The sequence below is a fragment of the Pimephales promelas genome, chromosome 19 (genome assembly GCF_988280905.1).
Source record: "Pimephales promelas chromosome 19, fPimPro1.hap1.1, whole genome shotgun sequence".
In the NCBI taxonomy this organism is placed as follows: Eukaryota; Metazoa; Chordata; class Actinopteri; order Cypriniformes; family Leuciscidae; genus Pimephales; species Pimephales promelas.
This window is the reverse complement of record NC_142787.1, coordinates 15,641,265-15,659,217: the sequence shown is the minus strand read 5'-3', so window position 1 is coordinate 15,659,217 and position 17,953 is coordinate 15,641,265. Positions and strand designations below refer to the sequence as shown.

The following is a 17,953-nucleotide window of genomic DNA, read 5'->3' as shown; positions in this document are numbered from 1 at the left end:
CTGTGGAGTATGAACTAATTGGTGCAGATAGTCAAGTCCATATTGTGACCACTTTTTGAAACCCACATCTGTACGAGATGGTGCAAAGTCATTAAAATGAGTGCTGCAGATGAGTTTTTCTTAGACAAACCAAACTGATATTTTGTATAGTTCTCTAAATTTTGGTCCATTCAGCCATGGAGACATTTTTTAACGATACACTAAAAAGGGTAGTATTACCTAATGTTTGGGGGTCCCAGCCCACCATTTGTTTTAGGCGATTATCTTATTTTGGTAATTAGCCTTATTCTTGGCCATTTTCCTTGCCAAATTAATTTTACAATTATTTTATTCAGAAAATCAAAGATAGATTTTGGCACTTCTATAGGTAACATCAGTAATCTTGGCAGGACATTCATACGAATAGATTCAAAACGGCCAGTCATTCAATTATATTTTTAATCACTTTTTTATAGTTTGTGTCATATAACTGGTCCAAAGAGGAGGGAATAAAAATGCTTAAGTATTTAAACCCATTTTTGGGCCAATTGTTTTTAATTTGGATTTGTTTTAAAATTTGATAACATGGCCTCCATTTTATCCATATTCACTTTATATCCAGAGTAGTATCCAGACTTGAGAATTAACTTTTTTAAATATGGAATTGTTGTCTCAGGTTCAAAGTAGGACATCATCGGTGTATAACGATAGCTTATGTTCCTCTCCTCCAATTACAATTCCCTTAATTGCACTGCCGTCCCGAATGAGTTGAGCAAGGGGTTCGATGCTGGTAGCAAACAGCAAAGGCGACAATGGACAACCTTGTCTGCATCCACGTTCTAATGCTTCCAGATTTACAACCATTTACTCTGACTGAGGCGAGAGGGTTTGTGTTATCCAGTTGAGTGTTTGAACCTTCTTAATGAAATTGGGGCCAAATTTAAACCTTTTAACTGCCAAGAGACTCACTCTTTTTAAATAATGGCAGAAACATACAAAATATTTCACAATGAATCAGTGGTGACTAGACCTGCATTATATGACTGACAGGCAAGAACGTTTTGAACTAAAAATATCACAACTGAAACTACTGCAGAAACAAAGACACCTATATCTTTGATGCTCTTGAGGTATGCTAAAACATTCCAAAAAATAATTTCAAAGTGAACTATCCCTTTAATGAGAGCGGAAAAAACTTTAAAGAGCTAGTTTCTATAGAATTTATTTATATATCTCTGTCAGGTCTTGGGCTTTTATTATTCTTCAACATATTTAAGCAGTGGTAGCTGGAATGTCGTTAATTGAAATCTCCTTAATAATATTCAGGTGCTACTGTATATTGTGCAATTACATTGAAAAAAATTTTAATAAAAGCAGGTCTGTCCTCATTTGGTGCATACATGTTCATAAGTGAAACGTTAATGCCATCTGGAGCCATTTACTACAATGAATTTTCCCTGTCATAAGGATATTATAAGGAGTCTTTGCAAAAGTACATAAAGGGAAGTTGTGGCTAGAGAGATTTTGGTTAGAGAGTTGGACTTGTAACCCATCATGGGTTCAAACTAAGTACGGGCAGGAAATGTAAGTGGGAGTGAATGGACAGTACTCTCCTCTACTCTCATTACCCACAACTGAGGTGCCCTTGAGCAAGTCGCCTAACCCTCAATTGCTCCCCGGGCGCCACAGAACTGGCTGCCCACTGCCCGAGTTTGTATCCAATACTCACTGCTGTGTGTGTGCACTTAAATGGATCAAATGTATAAAACTTCTGAGTATGGGATACCATACTTGACTAAACATCATGTCACTTTCACTTTCATATATACATATAATGTATGTCACCCATTTCCATATATTAATAAATATAATAATAAATAAAACGTGTAATAGTCAATCATTTGACTGAAGCATTTGATCATTGGTTTTACATATTTTGAAATATGATTGGTTTTATCAATTTAAAATGATTCAAGTTGTGTGACATGGTGCATTATCCTGCTGGAAGTAGCCATCAAAGGATGGACATGGTCAAAAACAAGGCTCAGGTAGGCTGTGGCATTTAAAAGATGCCCAATTGGCACTAAGGGGCCTAAAGTGTGCCAAGAAAACATCACTACACATCATTACACCACCAACACCAGCCTGAACAGTGGTAACAAGGCATGATGGATTCATGTTCTCATTCTGTTTACGCCAAATTCTCTACCATCTGAATGTCTAAACAGAAATCGAGACTCATCAGACCAGGCAACATTTTTCCAGTCTTCAACTGTCCAATTTTGGTGAGCTCTTGCAAATTGTTGCCTCTTCTTCCTATTTGTAGTGGAGATGAGTGGTACCCAGTGGGGTCTTCTGCTGGTGTAGCCCATCCGCCTCAAGGTTGTGCGTGTTGTGGCTTCACAAATGCTTTGCTGCACCTTGGTTGTAACGAGTGGTTATTTCAGATAACATGGCCCATTCTCCTGGCATTTTCACCCACAGGACTGCAGCATACTAGATGTTTTTCACACCATTCTTTGTAAACGGTTGTGTGTGAAAATCCCAGTAACTGAGCAGGTTGTGAAATACTCAGACCGGCCCTTATGTCACCAACAAACAAAAACATCAAAATTGCTTAAATGACCTTTCTTTCCCATTCTGACATTCAGTTTGTAGTTCAGGAGATTGTCTTGACCAGGACCACACTCCTAAATTCATTGAAGCACTGCCATGTGATTGGTTGATTAGATAATTGCATTAATGAGAAATTGAACAGGTGTTCCTATAATCCTGTGAGTGTATATAGAGTGCACAGTCGATATCAATGGGAAACATGTTTCGTCAATCACAGGCACAAATTTTATCAGTAGGTTTTTATAATGCAAATTAGTAGATCTGTAAATCAGTTGTGCCCCTTCTTTGAAAGTATTCGGATTTCCCACACACTGACAGAACGTTTATTAATTGCATTATATTTTTTAAAAATTATTACAAATTGGACCCTGTCTCTTCATGTTCCAATCCTTTTTTTTTTATGAATTCATGAATATTGCTTTCTATTAAAGACATACTTGTATTCATGGAAATGCCCACATATCAGTGAACTTATACACTGTAAAAAAGAATATGCTTTTTATCTAATCAAATAAAATTGTGGCAGCAGATTACAAGCAATATTATTAAATTTAACAAATTAGAATTGAGTAATAATTAATCAAATTAATTCCTTAAAAGTTAACCATTTAAAATGAGTAAAAATTACAACAACAACCAAAAAAAAAAAAAAGAAGAAGAAGTCATCATTATGGTGATCGGTGTTTGTTTTAAAATTATGGTTTTCTCCTTCTGATTCTGCTTGTTAACATCAGGTGTCTTCAATGTTGGCAATATAAAATAAAGAGTTTTTAATTAATATTTGACGTCTGTCAAACTTTAATGTGTAAACTAGTGTAAACTCAATTTAAATGGTTAACTTTTAAGGAATAATTTGATTAATTATTACTCAATTCTAATTTGTTAAATTTCCTTAATAATATTGCTTGTAATCTGTTGCCACAGTTCTGTTGATTAGATAAAGCATATTCATTTTTACAGTGTACATAAACATAATTGCACAAAATAAGGTCAACAACCACTTTACTTGTTGGGGGTTGGAGTTTGAGTATAGGGTTTGGGCCAAAATACCGATCCTGGAGCCCTCTCGTGAAATACATATTAATGACTATAAAGGAAGAAAACATGAATATACGATTTATTTAATAATAATAATAATAATAATAATAATAATAATAATAAAATTGAATAAATTCAAATAGGCTACGATTAATTTCAAATACACTACATGCTGAAGACAAACACCTTTCAGAGATGTACTTCATGTGCTTACTTCTGAGTTACATTTAGAATGTAGAGATAGTACTTGACATTACGAGCAGTTATTGTTGTTTGCAATTACTATAAAACGTTACTATTATCCAAAAACGCACAGAGGGTGTGAATGTGCAGATCAATTCAAGACCTCCCAAAACGACCATATCCCACTTTATTAATGGATTCTCAAACAGACAATCATCATCAGCATCAAGTTTCAAGATCACTTGGGCTCTCACAGCTCTTACTGCCCAACCAACTGCATCACTGTGTGATCTGAGTGCATTGGTTCAGACCGCAAGACCCTAAAATGCATTTACTCTCCCATTATTGTTTCCTGTGTGTATAACAGAAGTGCTTAATGTTGCTTACAGTGTGTGTCTATAAAGTATTCCTTGTGCTTGCTGTAATTTGGTTTGCAGAATTATTTGGACAACAATTTTCTATTGTTATATATTGTTATACTCTCAGAAATAGATGGACTGAGCCAATTTGCAGAGCAGAACATGTTTTGAAATATGATAGAGCTTTAAGAGACATACCCCAAACCAATCAACATCTATATTTTTCAGTGATGTCACCACAATTTAAAGTGCATCCTGGCATCTTCTTCACACAGATGAGATCACTCAGTTAATAAGTGAAGGACAAACACTGTACAGCCGTGTCAACGTTAAAAACTGCGGACTAATCAGCTAATCAGAAATCATGGTGGACGTACATGAATTTTCTTCATTTACAGATCAGAGTAGATTCAATGGTAAGTAACAGCGATTTCATGATTCAATTTAATTCATATTTATTTGTAGAATGCTTTTCACAATAAATATCATTCTGAAGTAAGCTTTACAGAAAATGTCTAAAGTCTACATTACAATTTAGCACGGAGCACATTCCGTTAATCAACTCAATTCAAGTCAAGTGTATTTATATAGCGCTTTTCACAATATAGATTGCATCTTCACTTGCAGCTATCAAATATTAGTAACATAATAACAATGTTCATTTCTTAGTGGAAAAATATCCACTAAGAGTTTGGTAGAGCTGATCAATGGTATTAATGATTGGTTAATTAATTTCAATATCACCAATTGAGCAAGCCAAAGGCAACAGTGGCAAGGGACTGAAAAACTCCATCAAATGACCTAAAGCTGTCCTAAAACTCCATCAGGTGACCTAAAGCGGTCCTAAAACTTTATCAAGTGACCTAAAGCTGTCCTAAAACTCCATCAGGTGAGCCAATGAAGAAAAAAAAAACTATATGGTAACCCAGGCTCAGTCAGGGCCAGTTCTCCTCTGGTGTTCATGAACTAGCAGAACACGAAATCCAGAAGGAGGAGTTGGCTCCAGATCAGACTCCTCCCACCTTACAGATCCCTAAACCTACCCATCTCCGCCCCCTGATCCCTAACCCCACCCCTAATCCTACCAATCTCCACCCCTTAGATCTGGATCCAACTCCACCCCCTGGATCCCGTGTACTGCAATGAGGTGCTACTGCGTTTTAAACCATATCCTGTCATTTTCACTCAAAAGATATTACTCATGAGTGAAGAAAAGCACTGTCTATCATCATTTATGTTAAAATGGTGAAATACTTAAGAGTAAGAATCTCATCTCATCTGTATTCATGGAGAACATAAATTACTTTCTTTCAGTTAATCAGACATTCGATGGATTAAATGGTAAGTACATCAGCGATCTTATGAGTGTTGTGACTTTAAGTTGTGTCTAGCTGATGTGATGAATTGAAATGTATGTGTGTATTAGGTAATGTGCAACAGCTGTTTATGAGACTGAAATCTGTTTTTGGCATGGGTTTGTTTTGCACGAAAGTCAGTCAATTAAAGCATTGATTTGTGTTTTGGTTACAGATGCTGGCCACATGGAGTCTTTTCCATTTGGCTTACTTAACCAGACAAATCAGAACCCTGTGACAAAGTTGACAGGAAATAAACTAGGAGCAGATCCATACAAAAACCAAACTATTCTATTCTCTGGAACATTGGACATACCAGAAGAGGCAGTTCTGCTCTTTAAAGGCTTGATGGTCACACGCGTCATGCCCTCGTTCTACATCTTGGTCGTCCTCATTAGTTTGCCCCTGAACGCTTTGGCCTTGGTGACGTTCACCTGTAAGATTCGAGTGAAGAAACCAGCCGTGATCTTCATGTCTCACCTTGCGTGTGTGGACCTGCTCTTCACCCTGCTGCTGCCTCTGAAGATCCACTACCAGCTGAACGCTTCAAATTGGGTGTTCGGTGAGGTGGCGTGTCGTGTGCTCAGTGCTGCTTACTACTGCAACATGTACTGCTCCATACTGCTGATGATGTGCATGAGTGTGGACAGACTGCTGGCCGTAGCGCTTCCCATCGCCTCTCTAACCTGGAGGAGTGCGAGGAAAGCCAAGTGTGTGTGTGTGCTGGTCTGGCTGCTGGCGCTCACTGGGACGGTGCCACTTCTCTCAGTGAGACAAACGGTCACTGTTAACAGGGTGGGGGTCACCTGCTTTGATGTGCTGCAAAAAAATGACTACTCAATGCTGTTTTACTTGTACCTTTTCTCCATCCTTCCCTGCATCTACTTCTTCTTGCCACTGGTCGTCATCTTACTGAGCTACTCGACCATCATTTATGTGCTCAGTGTCAAACCTACTCATTTAACGACATCCTCTTCTTACAAGAATAGAAGAGCAGTGGTTATGGCTACTGCCGTGCTGATGGAGTTTGTGGTGTGTTTTGCACCATCCAATGGCATCCTGTTGTATCACTGTATTTGTTTAGCTACCGGAGGAAACAGAGGAGTGGATACCTATCCGGCTTACCTGTTGACTGTGTGTTTGGGGAGTGCAAGTGTTTTCCTGGACCCTCTACTGTACTACTATGGCTCGTCTCAGTACAGACAGAAAATCTGCTCTATTTTGAGATGTAGGCAGGCAAAAATAGCAAACAAATGATTGTGATGCCAGGAAATCTGAATATTATAATTCAATGAAATTAGACATTTTGAAATTTAAAACAAAAATTACATTTTGAAAAATGTAAATTGTCAAAATATAGAAAAATAAATTTTCTTAATCAGGAAAAAACGAAATCAACTAAAATTAGATCTGGATATCAAAGGTGAGCTCTGCATTTAACAACAACAACAACAAAAAATAGGTGAGCTCTGCATTTAACAAGTATTCATTCATTCAAATGTATCCACAATGTATTCATTTGTCAGTAATAATAAAGTGTATGTATTCAGTGGCTTTGCATGAATAGATTAATGCATTCTAACATGGATAGACTATATTTAATATAACGTCATGCTGTGCCAATTAAAGATCTGTGTATCTATATATCTATGAATTTGTGTGATACCACAATAATATGAATAATAACTGTAATAGCACTTGATCGTTTATTTCTTTGAAACATTTATTTTTATTTTTATATGACACGCGGAAGATGTGATTAAGCAATCCTCTAGGTGGCGGTGTTTATCCATATGTCCACCCAACCCAAGGCATACACCTAGCAGACTAGCCTACATAATGCTGTTTTGATACCGTCTAAATTCGTCCAAAATATACAAAAATTATGTTCAAAAGGTTCTTATACATTTTCAAGATGACACTTAGTTAATTAAATGGTATGGATAGAGACAATAATGGCAATAGTGTTTTGCAGAAACCATTTTGAACGTTGTTTAGTAGGCTATAAGTAATAATAAGCCTAGGCCTATGATTGTTTGTATGGAATTCACTTACCCACCTTAATAGACAGTCATCACTTATACTTATATATTTACTTATTCTATACATTCTTAAGAGTCTTTGAATTGTTGCATCTTCTGAAAGATTTCTGGCGAGCGACTCGTGAGGAGAAAAACTGGGATCAATGGTTATAAAGGGTTATAGCTCATAGAAAGGAAGAGCATATTTTGGTTTAGGACATTTCAGGTAGGCTACATTAAAGTTATGTATTTGCAGCATGTAACCAGATGTAACTGAAACATAGGCTACATTTAAAACCGTCCACATGTGTAAATCAAATGCGTCGCTCTGAAGGGCGTGTCCCAGGTAAGGTCGCATGACTTTGAGGAACATGTCTATAAAGAGCTGATTCTGTTTTCATTCCAGATGAAAACAGTCAAACTCAACTAACTACAGTCTTTCAAGTCAATTTCGCCGGACAATGGCTCGCCCATTGACCTGGATTTACGCCGTGCTTCTGTTAATCAGCGTGAACCTGTCGAGTCAAGGTAAGAATGTGTTTGTTTACCACGAAGCGTGTCTCAACTCAACCCTTTCATTTATGAAAACGTTTTATTTGTTTATTCTGATAACAACTTATACTGGTTATGTACATATTTATGAGCTTTTACTTTCTGATTTGTCTAAAAATATATATTTTTTAAGTATAGCCTAGCCTAGAGAGCGGGGCACAAAATGTAGCCTAACGCTTTTTCACTTTCTCGGTTTGTGTAAATCTACATCAGGTTTAGAGTATTAATTTTTTCCCGCATTAATTTCCTACATGTCTAGTACAATTTTTGTGTTTTTGTTTTATTGTTAGCCTACTTTTTTTTTTTTTTTTTTTTTTGCTGTGAAGGCAGGTATGAAAAGTTTGATTTCACATTGTTTAAGCATGCTTATGAAGTATATGTGGAACAATAAGTTTTTTAATGCATGTTTTCTTCCGCTAATGTTTAGCCTTGGCTATGATGAGTAATACTAGTGTGGATCACAGCAGACATTTGTTCCTTTACAGCAGACAGATTTCATAATGTAGCTTACGTGCTGTTTCATGCAGACCATGATGAATATTTGTGTCTAGTATGAATCATTTAAGCTCTGAAGTGATGCATCTGGAATAAATCTATCTATCTATCTATCTATCTATCTATCTATCTATCTATCTATCTATCTATCTATCTATCTATCTAGATCTAGATTCTAACACGGACAGAGGCTTTACTGGTGATGAAACTGAGGAGGGTGTATCGGTGACTTCCACTGCTGTAGATGTACTGAACAGCAAGCTCACCCAGATCTTCTTCCCAGTGGTGTACATCATTGTCTTCATTGTGGGCTTGCCAGCCAATGCTTTGGCCATCTGGGTGTTCCTCTTTAGGACGAAGAAGAAACATCCCTCATCCATTTTCATGGCCAATCTTGCACTGGCGGACTTAATGTTCATAATCTGGCTTCCTCTTAAAATCGCGTACCATTTTAACGGGAATCACTGGATCTACGGAGAAGCTCTGTGCAAAGTGCTGGTGGGCTTTTTCTATGGGAACATGTATTGTTCAACTGCTTTCATTGCGTGTATTAGTGTCCAGAGGTATTGGGCCATAGTACATCCTCTTTCCCAGCAGAAAAGGAACAACAAATTGGCGGCAGGTGTGTCTGTGTGTGTGTGGCTGGTTGTGTGGGTTGTTACAGTGCCTCTTTATCTTTATGATCAGACTGTGAAGGTCACCAACCTTAATATTGTCACTTGCCATGACGTCACTCGTCCTAGCCAATCACTTTACCCTTCTATCTACTTCCTGACTATGGGAATTGTGGGATTTGTAGTTCCCTGCACAGTAAATATAGTGGCATATGTACTGATGCTACGTGCCTTGAAGAGCTCGATGACAGACGCTAACATCGTTGAGAAGCGGAGGAAGGCTGTCATCCTCATCGTCACGGTGCTGGTGATGTTCCTGCTGTGTTTCACCCCCAGTAACATCATGGTTCTGGTGCATTACTCCCTGCTCTATTTGGGAGTACATGACAGCGGCTATGGCTTCTACATCAGCACGCTATGCCTGGCCAGCCTGAACAGCTGCGTCGACCCGTTTGTGTATTATTTCATCTCAGATGAGTTTCGAGAACGTGTCAGAAACATGTTTCTTTGTCGCAGCGAGCGCACCGCGCAGAGGATGCGAGTTTCCTTCAGCGCACTGAAGTATTCAAAGAAACAGAGTACCTACACGTCAGATACTTCAAACACGCAGAGTACTTCATACTAAGAATGATGTATGAAAACCATAAACTGTTTTATAAATCTGTGATATGCTCTACAATACCTCTTGAAAACTGCATGAGCTCTTGTTATTATATTATGTTAAATGTTGTAAGGGCTGGAGGGACAGGTTTAGTTTAGTTGACATTTCACATGTAATTCAAGCAATTAGTAAACCTCTCCATGAATTCTCACCCATATGTAAAAATACCATAGGGGTTTCATACAAGCACTTCTTGGAACTCCAAATTGTCCTTCTGATTGATGACCTCGTCATTCTGGAAATGTTGAAGGCAGCATTGTTATCATGTTTTCCATTGCATCACTAGATACAGGTTGCCTTAGGTTTCTCTGTGTTGTGGGATTTCTCAGAATCTTCTCTCAAATGACCTTTTAATCCAGTTCTGTGGAAGTTAACTGGAAGCTGACTGAAAAAACTTGGTAGAAAAGTAGATTTGGAGCACCTGTTACAGAAACCATTTTGCATATATTCCTGTCCAAATGTGTGTATGAGCAGCTCTATAAGAATGTAAATGTGTTCTGTGATGTGTGAGTGTATGACCAGCAAAAATAACCTTGTCCAGATTTGTTCTAAAGCACTGAATGCTGAAATGGCAGCACCATATACACAATGTTCTCTTGACATTTTTTGTCTCTTTGCACACTCTTGCAACCACTTGTTTTCAAAGCACATTTGTTTGAATGTTGTTTTTTTGAATGAGTTTATTTTGTATTTTTTTTAAAGAATTGTCAATGTTTTTATCAATAAATTTGTCTTGTCATGTTCCCTGTGATTTGCTCTGTGTGTGCGTTGGTCTTGTCCTCTTAACAAGACAGACAGCAGGTAGAAAATGGCCAAAGTCCATGACACAACTTTTTATATGACCAGTTAAATCATAAAATCTATTTGCACACATCATTCAATATATGGAGGTACAATGGCAAGAAATTATTTAAAAATAAACCATTGATTGAGTGGTTGAACATAATATATAAGAATAATTACCTAAAATGAATAAAATCCAGAGCCTTTGTGACCTTGAAATCATAGGGTTATTTATATTATTTGTATTTAATAAATATCTGATTTATCAGTTGTAGCTACAACTTTATCAAATAGGTATTTTTTTTAAAATGAACCTCAGTACATTTTAGTTTTTGTCTTGTATATGCCATAATGTTTTTATGAAGATTAATATATCTGACTTGTGTTCAGTGTTATTTTAGTTTTCGTAATTTGTTCTAATATTTCCATATAATGTTTTTTAATTACTTTTATCTATTTATTTTTTTATTTCAGTGCTAGTATATCATTATTAGTTTATTATATTACTGTAGTTGACAAGGCAACATTTCTATGATTTAGGTTTTTTTTTTGTTGAATATTTTATTTCACCTTTATTTCAATTAATTTGTTTCTAAATTGTTTTTAGGTACAATGACAATGCAAGTTTTTAATGTCATTTAGATCAAATAAAAATGATTCTGTGCATTGACTCTATTGTGTATTGACTTGCTGTGTTTATTGTAAATTTATTATTATGTGATTATGCATTGTTTATTTGTATTATTCTTAGTGTATTGTCCCTTTTTGTACGTCTGTTTTCATTTTATTGTTTATTATACCCTTCTGCCACATCCGTCTTGTGAGGAATGGACAAAATAAGCTAATGTATGATGACCAGCTTGAGTTAAAAGAACATTAAGTATGTTCCTATAAAGAATAACAAGTAGGCCTAAATACGCAGCTGTTATTGTTAAAACTGAAAAAGTTTCAAATGACCCACAACACATTCGTGGTCTCTCTCTCTCCTCCCACACGTAGCTCGCGTGTTGATTTCGATCAAAACCCGAAACTCACGCGCTACAGGATCTGACTGGAATGCGTCAAGCGTGTGACGTCATGCAGGTGGAAGCTCGACCTGCTTTGTGTCCTCTGATGGTTTAGGTGTGTCCTTCCTTCTTTCAGGTCGACTAAAAACATTTTACGGAGAGGAACACAGAGTTCATACTTCGCTTCAAGAGCAGGCTGTTATTCAGTTTGAGAAATAACGAAAAGTTTGAAAAAATACAATGGCTATCTCCGCGAGTTACCGGATCCTGTTTCTTTCCGCTTGTGTGATTTTTGCTTCGGCACAGCAGATAAGTGAGTCGCTTTAATTCGTCCATATTTTCATTTAACGTTATTTTTCTGATGTTTTTGTTTGTTTGTTTGTTTGTAATTCACTCATTTTAATATGAATCAATTTGTTTTGTTTCAGATAGAAGCAGAGGGCGAAGTTTAATAGTGGTGGGTTCAGACATTGACGAGGTCGTTAAAGATATACTACAGAGCGGCCTCACAACCGTTTTCCTGCCAATTATTTACATATTCGTTTTTGCATTGGGGTTGCCAAGCAACGCGATGGCGATATGGGTCTTACTGTTCAGATCAAAGAAAATTCACCCTTCTGCCATTTACATGGGCAACCTGGCGCTGGCTGACCTGATGTTTGTTATCTGGACGCCTCTCAAGATTGCTTACCATTTGAAAGGAAATAACTGGACTTATGGGGAAGGGATGTGCAAAGTGTTAGTGGGTTTCTTCTACGGCAACATGTACTGCTCCATCCTCTTCATCACTTGTCTAAGCGTCCAGCGGTACTGGGTCTGCGCTCATCCGCTCTCCCAGCTTAAGAAAAACAACAAGTTTGCAGTCATCGTATCTGTGTGTATCTGGATCTTCATATGGGTCAGCACTACACCTTTGTACCTCTACAAGCAAACATTTGAATCCACAGAACTCAACATCACCACCTGCCACGACATCAACTTTGTCAGTCAGGAGAACTATGTGACGGATAACATGTTCCTGGACGTTCAGCTGCCCTATTATTATTTCATGGTGATGGCAGGTCTTGTGTTCTTCATCCCGATGTTGGTCATCATAGTTGCGTACGTTCTTCTCCTTCGTTCGCTTGGGAGCTCTGCAGTTGAGGGCAGTGCCGGAAAAACCCGCCAACGAGCCGTGGTCCTCATTGTCACGGTGCTCATAACGTTCCTGGTCTGCTTCATCCCCAGTAATGTGATGCTAGTGCTTCACTACTCTGTCCAGGAAAAAAGCTGGGCCAATAACAGCTATGGCTTATACATCACCACGCTGTGCCTGGCCAGCCTCAACAGCTGCTTGGACCCCTTCATCTACTATTACGTCTCGGACGAGTTCAGGGAGCACGTCAAGAACACACTGCTGTGTCGAAGCAGTCGTACGGTGGACAGGATGAGGGTGTCGTTCAGCTCCATGAAGTACTCGAAAAAGAACAACACTTACACTTCCAGCACAGGCCCCACAGAGAGCAGCACTTGCTGAGAGCGGGTCGACATGGGCCATGATAGACAGGAGTTTATGTATCGAGCGTTGACACCGTGGATCTCGTGTTCTTCACTGAATAAACTGTCTGAGAACACATGAAGGTGTCGGTGAAGATATTTCGTTTCAGCTTGTCAGACTTTTGTAAACCCACAACTGAAGGAGCCCGAAAGAGTTTGAACAGAACAACCTATTACTTCATCACATGTTCAGTCTAAAGCTCAGGGCTGTGAAGTCAACGCAGTTTCGTAAAACTTGAATTGAAGCATCTGAGCCAGGTCGTTCTGTTGTTACATTTGATATTGTTCAGATGGGCCAGGTGAAATTATATTAAATGTGAATTTGTCAACCCGTGAACGTGTAAATGCTCTGCTGTAAAAATTAAGTATGTTTTAACTTCGTCATTCAGACAGAATTTCTTCTGTTAATACCGGATTAGCAACAATTCTTGCCAGTGTGTCACTTCTTATACCTCACTGTATTATATAATTAGGTCAGCCACCCCACGTGTGATGCACGTTTAAATTATGTTCCTAAATTCATGCATATTTGATAGTTTAAAACAAAACAGCGGTATCTCTGGCAACAAACCTTTCTTATTTCTGAATTTGAGATTGGCTCTGTGTACATCTGTGAAAGTTATTTTGCACAAGTCCTTCACATGATGTTTATCGTATCATATATCACAATCTTTTTTTTTTTAAATCAAATGTCACTATACGTCTTTCCAGAAAATGCAGCTAATAAAACCGCTGTGACTGTTTTACCCCCCAAGGCACAATGCCTTTTCAATAAATCTTTTGTTTGCTTTGAAATGTTTTGCTTCCTGCAGAATTAATAGTTACCAAATGAATAATTGAATGTGGAGCATGCTATGTTTGTCTACACTCTTAAAAATAAGGGTCCAAAAAGGGGGTTTTCACAGAACCTTTCAGTAAACAGAACCATTTTTTATAATGAAAAGAACATTTGAAAATTCTAAAGAACCTTTTCTACTATAAAGAGCCTTTTGCCCAATGTAAAGGTTTTATTGATGTAAAAAGTCCTTTGTGGAACCAGATTTTCAAAGAGTGGGTGAGTCACATGTCATTGTTAGAAACTATGACACACTGTTATCATCGCAATCTATGAAACTAGCCAACCTTGTGATCTAAGACTTCATGATGATATCTTTGAGGCTGTAAGTTTGAACTCTTTTAGTTACTGTTTTGTTGAGACAAAATGGGCCTCATTTATTTGCTTTGGATAAAAATATCTGCTAAATACATGTAAATTGTTAAATGTAAAATCATTTAAATAGTATTTTTTTTTAATAAAATCATTTATATCATATAAAAACACTATTTTCTTTGCTGTTTTGATTATGAGCATTTCTATGATGGCATTCTCACTGTATCTGTGAAACTGTTGCTGTTGTGAAATCACAATGTGCTCCTTCAATCAGTGATAATGCGACATTGTCAACTATGTATCACACCAAATATGTTCTGAGGAAACTGTATGTCAATAGACACCCTCCAAACCTGTTTAACTAGCTTTAGCCTTTTCAATCTAAACTTGAACACAGAATTATTTTTTTTATTATTTATTTATTTATTTATTTATTTATTTTTTTCTAAGGGAAGGAAGAGAATTTCTGGACTTATTTTTGGAAAAATAAAAAAAAATGTAATATCATTTATTTCAAACATGTTTATCATCCACACAGGTGAGAGGTTTTCGGGTAAGATTTTTTCAAAAATTGCTTGCACACTACTGTTCAGCTTGTAGTTCTTAGTTATTAATTTTTGTTGCAGTTAAAAACATTAAGTTTAAAACCAAGTATTACCAGCAATAGTAATATGATACCAGCTAATAATAAATTAAACCGATTAACTTCTTTATTGGCCCTGAGTTGGCTTCTACTCTTCTACTAGCCCATTTCTAAAATTACTTTTTCTCAGTCACACTTTTTTTATTATCATTATGAATTTACACTGTTCAAAAGTTTGGGGACGGTAAAATAAGGCCGCGTTTTTGTGACCAAAAAACAGTAAAAAAAAAAAACAGTAATATTATTGCAGTTTCAAATAACTTATTTTGTTGTAAAATATTTAAAAATGTATTTTATTCATGTGATCAAAGCTGGATTTTCAGCATCATTTCTCAGCGTCACATGATCCTTCAGAAATCATAATATGCTGATTTGCTACTCACTAGTAATTAATTTTGAAAACAGTTATGCTGCTTAATATTTTTGTGAAATATCCTTTGATGAATAGAAAGTTCAAAAGAGATGATTCATTTGAAATATAAACCTTTTGCAAGGTACTATTAATCAATTTAATACACCCTTGCTGAATAAAATTATTAATGTGGTATGTCTTATATATCTTACAATGACTTTATATCTCAATAATGTAATTTTCCCCCCTAATTGTGACTTTATATTGTGCAATGTGACTGTATTTCTTGCTTTCAAATCTCACCATTACCTTTTCACTCTAAGGTTGAAATGGACTTGACTTCCATGTACTGTACCAGCCTCAGTTAGCATCAAATCCAGGAAGAATAGAAAGTGTCAATTCATCTCACTCATTTACATTTCCCTCAGTCTCAGGTGACAATTGTGTTTGGTCATATATGTAGCCTCCAGGCTGGGCTGTGACCAACCACACACTCTCAAATAAGATACACAAACGGTTTGTCTCTCCTCCACTCACTCTTTTTCTCACACTGTCTCTCTCTCCGATGATCCAATTTCACACACACACACAGATTCTTGATTCTTGACTTCACAGCTTCCTGGCCATGTCGAGATGTGTTTGTCTTTTGATGTTGCTATGGATACCACACTGGTCTTGTTTGTTGCCATTTAGGGTGCAGTTTCTCGCTGGCATCATTGGAATAATTATTAGTCTGTGAGATAGAAGGATGTTTTTGCATGTTGTGGGTGAAGGTAAACTCAGTGACACTGTCATGTAGATGCTATTATGAAAATTTGTCTGAATTTAACAATGGGCTATAGTTTATTCCCATTTTACGTTTGGTTTGAAGAGAACAATTCACATAGGTTTGGATTACATACTGTGCAGAAAATGTGAGTATGCTAATGTAGAACTTGACACCACTATATGTTCAGTGTAAATTGAGTGTGTAACCAACTGTAAATCGGATGACTATAGGCTGTAATAGCAAACGTTTCCTCAGAAAGCTTAAGCAAAACAATCTGAAGTTCAGTCAGTAGTGTAAACAATGTAGGATGCAAGTTAACTTAGGCCTATTTCAAATCTCGAACTTGAAGCTATGAGTAATAGTGACACTTGCCTTAGCAAAAACCACTTTTAGGTTTTCTTGTACAGGTATTTTAAGGTAAAAACCAAACTAGCTCTTTTAAAAGACAGAAAGATTGTGAACTTTAGCCTATGCTGTTTATAAGAGACCAGCAGTGTTTAAAGCGAGTGAACTTCCTATTGCATAACACTGACAGCGCAGAGAGGAATATGTTACTTCTCTTTCTCTCATCTCTCCCTCCCCCTGTCCTCTCTTTCTATGTCTCAGCACTCACTCTTTACACACTCCCTGTGTCTGACAACCTGTTATTCAACCTTACATTTTCCTGAGAAGAACAAAAGTCCAAGAGTGAGAGAAAGGGTATAACCTTTGAGTGATAATGAGTCAGATTTGACTGTTTACATCTCAGTTCATTTCCTGAATTAAAAATGAGGGATACTATTGGAATATAGTTTTGTGTAAATATCATACAATGGTCTCATCGTCTCTCATTCGGCTACACTGTAAAAAAAAAAAAAGTTGGTTTAACTTAAAAAATTAAGTAACCTGGTTGCCTTCAAATTTTAAGTTTATTGAAAAAGAAAAATTGAATTAATAGAATGAAGGAGATTGATTTAATCATCAGAAACTCAAAATATTATGTTATCTGAACCAAATTAATTATTTAAGTTGATTTAACAAAAGAAAAAAATGTTGCAATTACAAATCATGAACATATATATATATTTTTTTATTCAGACCAAGCCGCCAGCTGCTGTCACCTCTCAATGCACAATCATCTATTGTTTACAGCTGTGTGAGTTGGGGTCTTGAATCTTAGCAGGTGTGTGTTGGCCTACATTTAGAAAATAGGATCAGTCTGCGAATGTCTTTGTGTCTTGTGTAGTATAACACAGTGACTGGTCAAACCAGTTCAATGAGCATGTTGAAGCATGTTTGTTGTTGCCAGTCGTAATTGGGAGAGTTTACCTTTCACACACTCTTTATATAGCTGTATTTGCATTGTGTTTTGGTGCATCATTTATATATTTATATATCAACATTATGCACCTCTTGAAGGAAATAACATCACAACATTTATTTCCTTACAAAAATGCATAAATTTTTGGTCAAGATCTTGTATTGTCAGTGCAAGAGTCCAGCAGTCTAAGTCTCCTCCAGCACATCCCAAAAACTTGAATGAATTTAAGGTCTGGGTTCAGAGGAGCCGATTTATGTGGAAATTATTCTTCATGCTCCTCCCAGCCGTTCTTACACCATTTGAGTCTGATGAATCTAGGCTTTGTCATCCTGGAATATGACCATCATGATGTGTCTTTCCACAATAAACGTGTGTGTGTGTGTGTGTGTGTGTGTGTGTACGTATATGCTTTTATCTTATATAACTAACACTATAGCATAGAAATATGGGTTTATTACAGCATAGAGCCAGCAGCATATACTGCAGGATAGAAATATGAGATTGATTTAAAAACAATTCCATGACTAAAGTGATTTTTCT

General features: G+C 36.9%; 2 protein-coding genes and 1 pseudogene across 3 annotated transcripts; all 3 read left to right on the top strand.

Moving 5' to 3' along the window:
- The first annotated feature begins 5,716 nt into the window (after positions 1-5,716).
- On the top strand, positions 5,717-6,938 carry LOC120491718 (proteinase-activated receptor 1 pseudogene; annotated as a pseudogene).
- A 943-nt stretch (positions 6,939-7,881) lies between these two features.
- On the top strand, positions 7,882-10,616 carry f2rl1.1 (F2R like trypsin receptor 1, tandem duplicate 1). 2 transcript variants are annotated; one of them, XM_039689709.2, is made up of 2 exons: positions 7,882-8,079; positions 8,771-10,616. In XM_039689709.2, exons 1-2 carry the CDS (start codon positions 8,013-8,015, stop codon positions 9,835-9,837), a joined length of 1,134 nt encoding a protein of 377 aa, XP_039545643.2. In that variant the 5' UTR covers positions 7,882-8,012; the 3' UTR covers positions 9,838-10,616. The 2 variants fall into 2 exon arrangements, with proteins under 2 accessions (XP_039545643.2, XP_039545642.2); XM_039689708.2 differs by having other exon boundaries at positions 7,884-8,079; positions 8,765-10,616.
- A 1,099-nt stretch (positions 10,617-11,715) lies between these two features.
- LOC120491667 (proteinase-activated receptor 2) lies at positions 11,716-13,383 on the top strand. Its single transcript, XM_039689634.2, has 2 exons — positions 11,716-11,976; positions 12,092-13,383. The coding sequence occupies exons 1-2, from the start codon at positions 11,904-11,906 to the stop codon at positions 13,177-13,179; spliced, it is 1,161 nt and encodes a 386-aa protein (XP_039545568.2). The 5' UTR covers positions 11,716-11,903; the 3' UTR covers positions 13,180-13,383.
- Positions 13,384-17,953: the final 4,570 nt, after the last annotated feature.

What these genes read in the sequence shown, in the direction of transcription:
- LOC120491667 (XM_039689634.2), top strand. Translation starts at nt 11,904, where the DNA reads ATGGCTATCTCCGCGAGTTACCGGATCCTGTTTCTTTCCGCTTGTGTG. An exon ending in TGCTTCGGCACAGCAGATAA is followed by an intron (nt 11,977 to 12,091) that starts GTGAGTCGCTTT and finishes GTTTTGTTTCAG; the next exon opens with ATAGAAGCAGAGGGCGAAGT.
- f2rl1.1 (XM_039689708.2), top strand. Translation starts at nt 8,013, where the DNA reads ATGGCTCGCCCATTGACCTGGATTTACGCCGTGCTTCTGTTAATCAGC. An exon ending in CGTGAACCTGTCGAGTCAAG is followed by an intron (nt 8,080 to 8,764) that starts GTAAGAATGTGT and finishes CTATCTATCTAG; the next exon opens with ATCTAGATTCTAACACGGAC.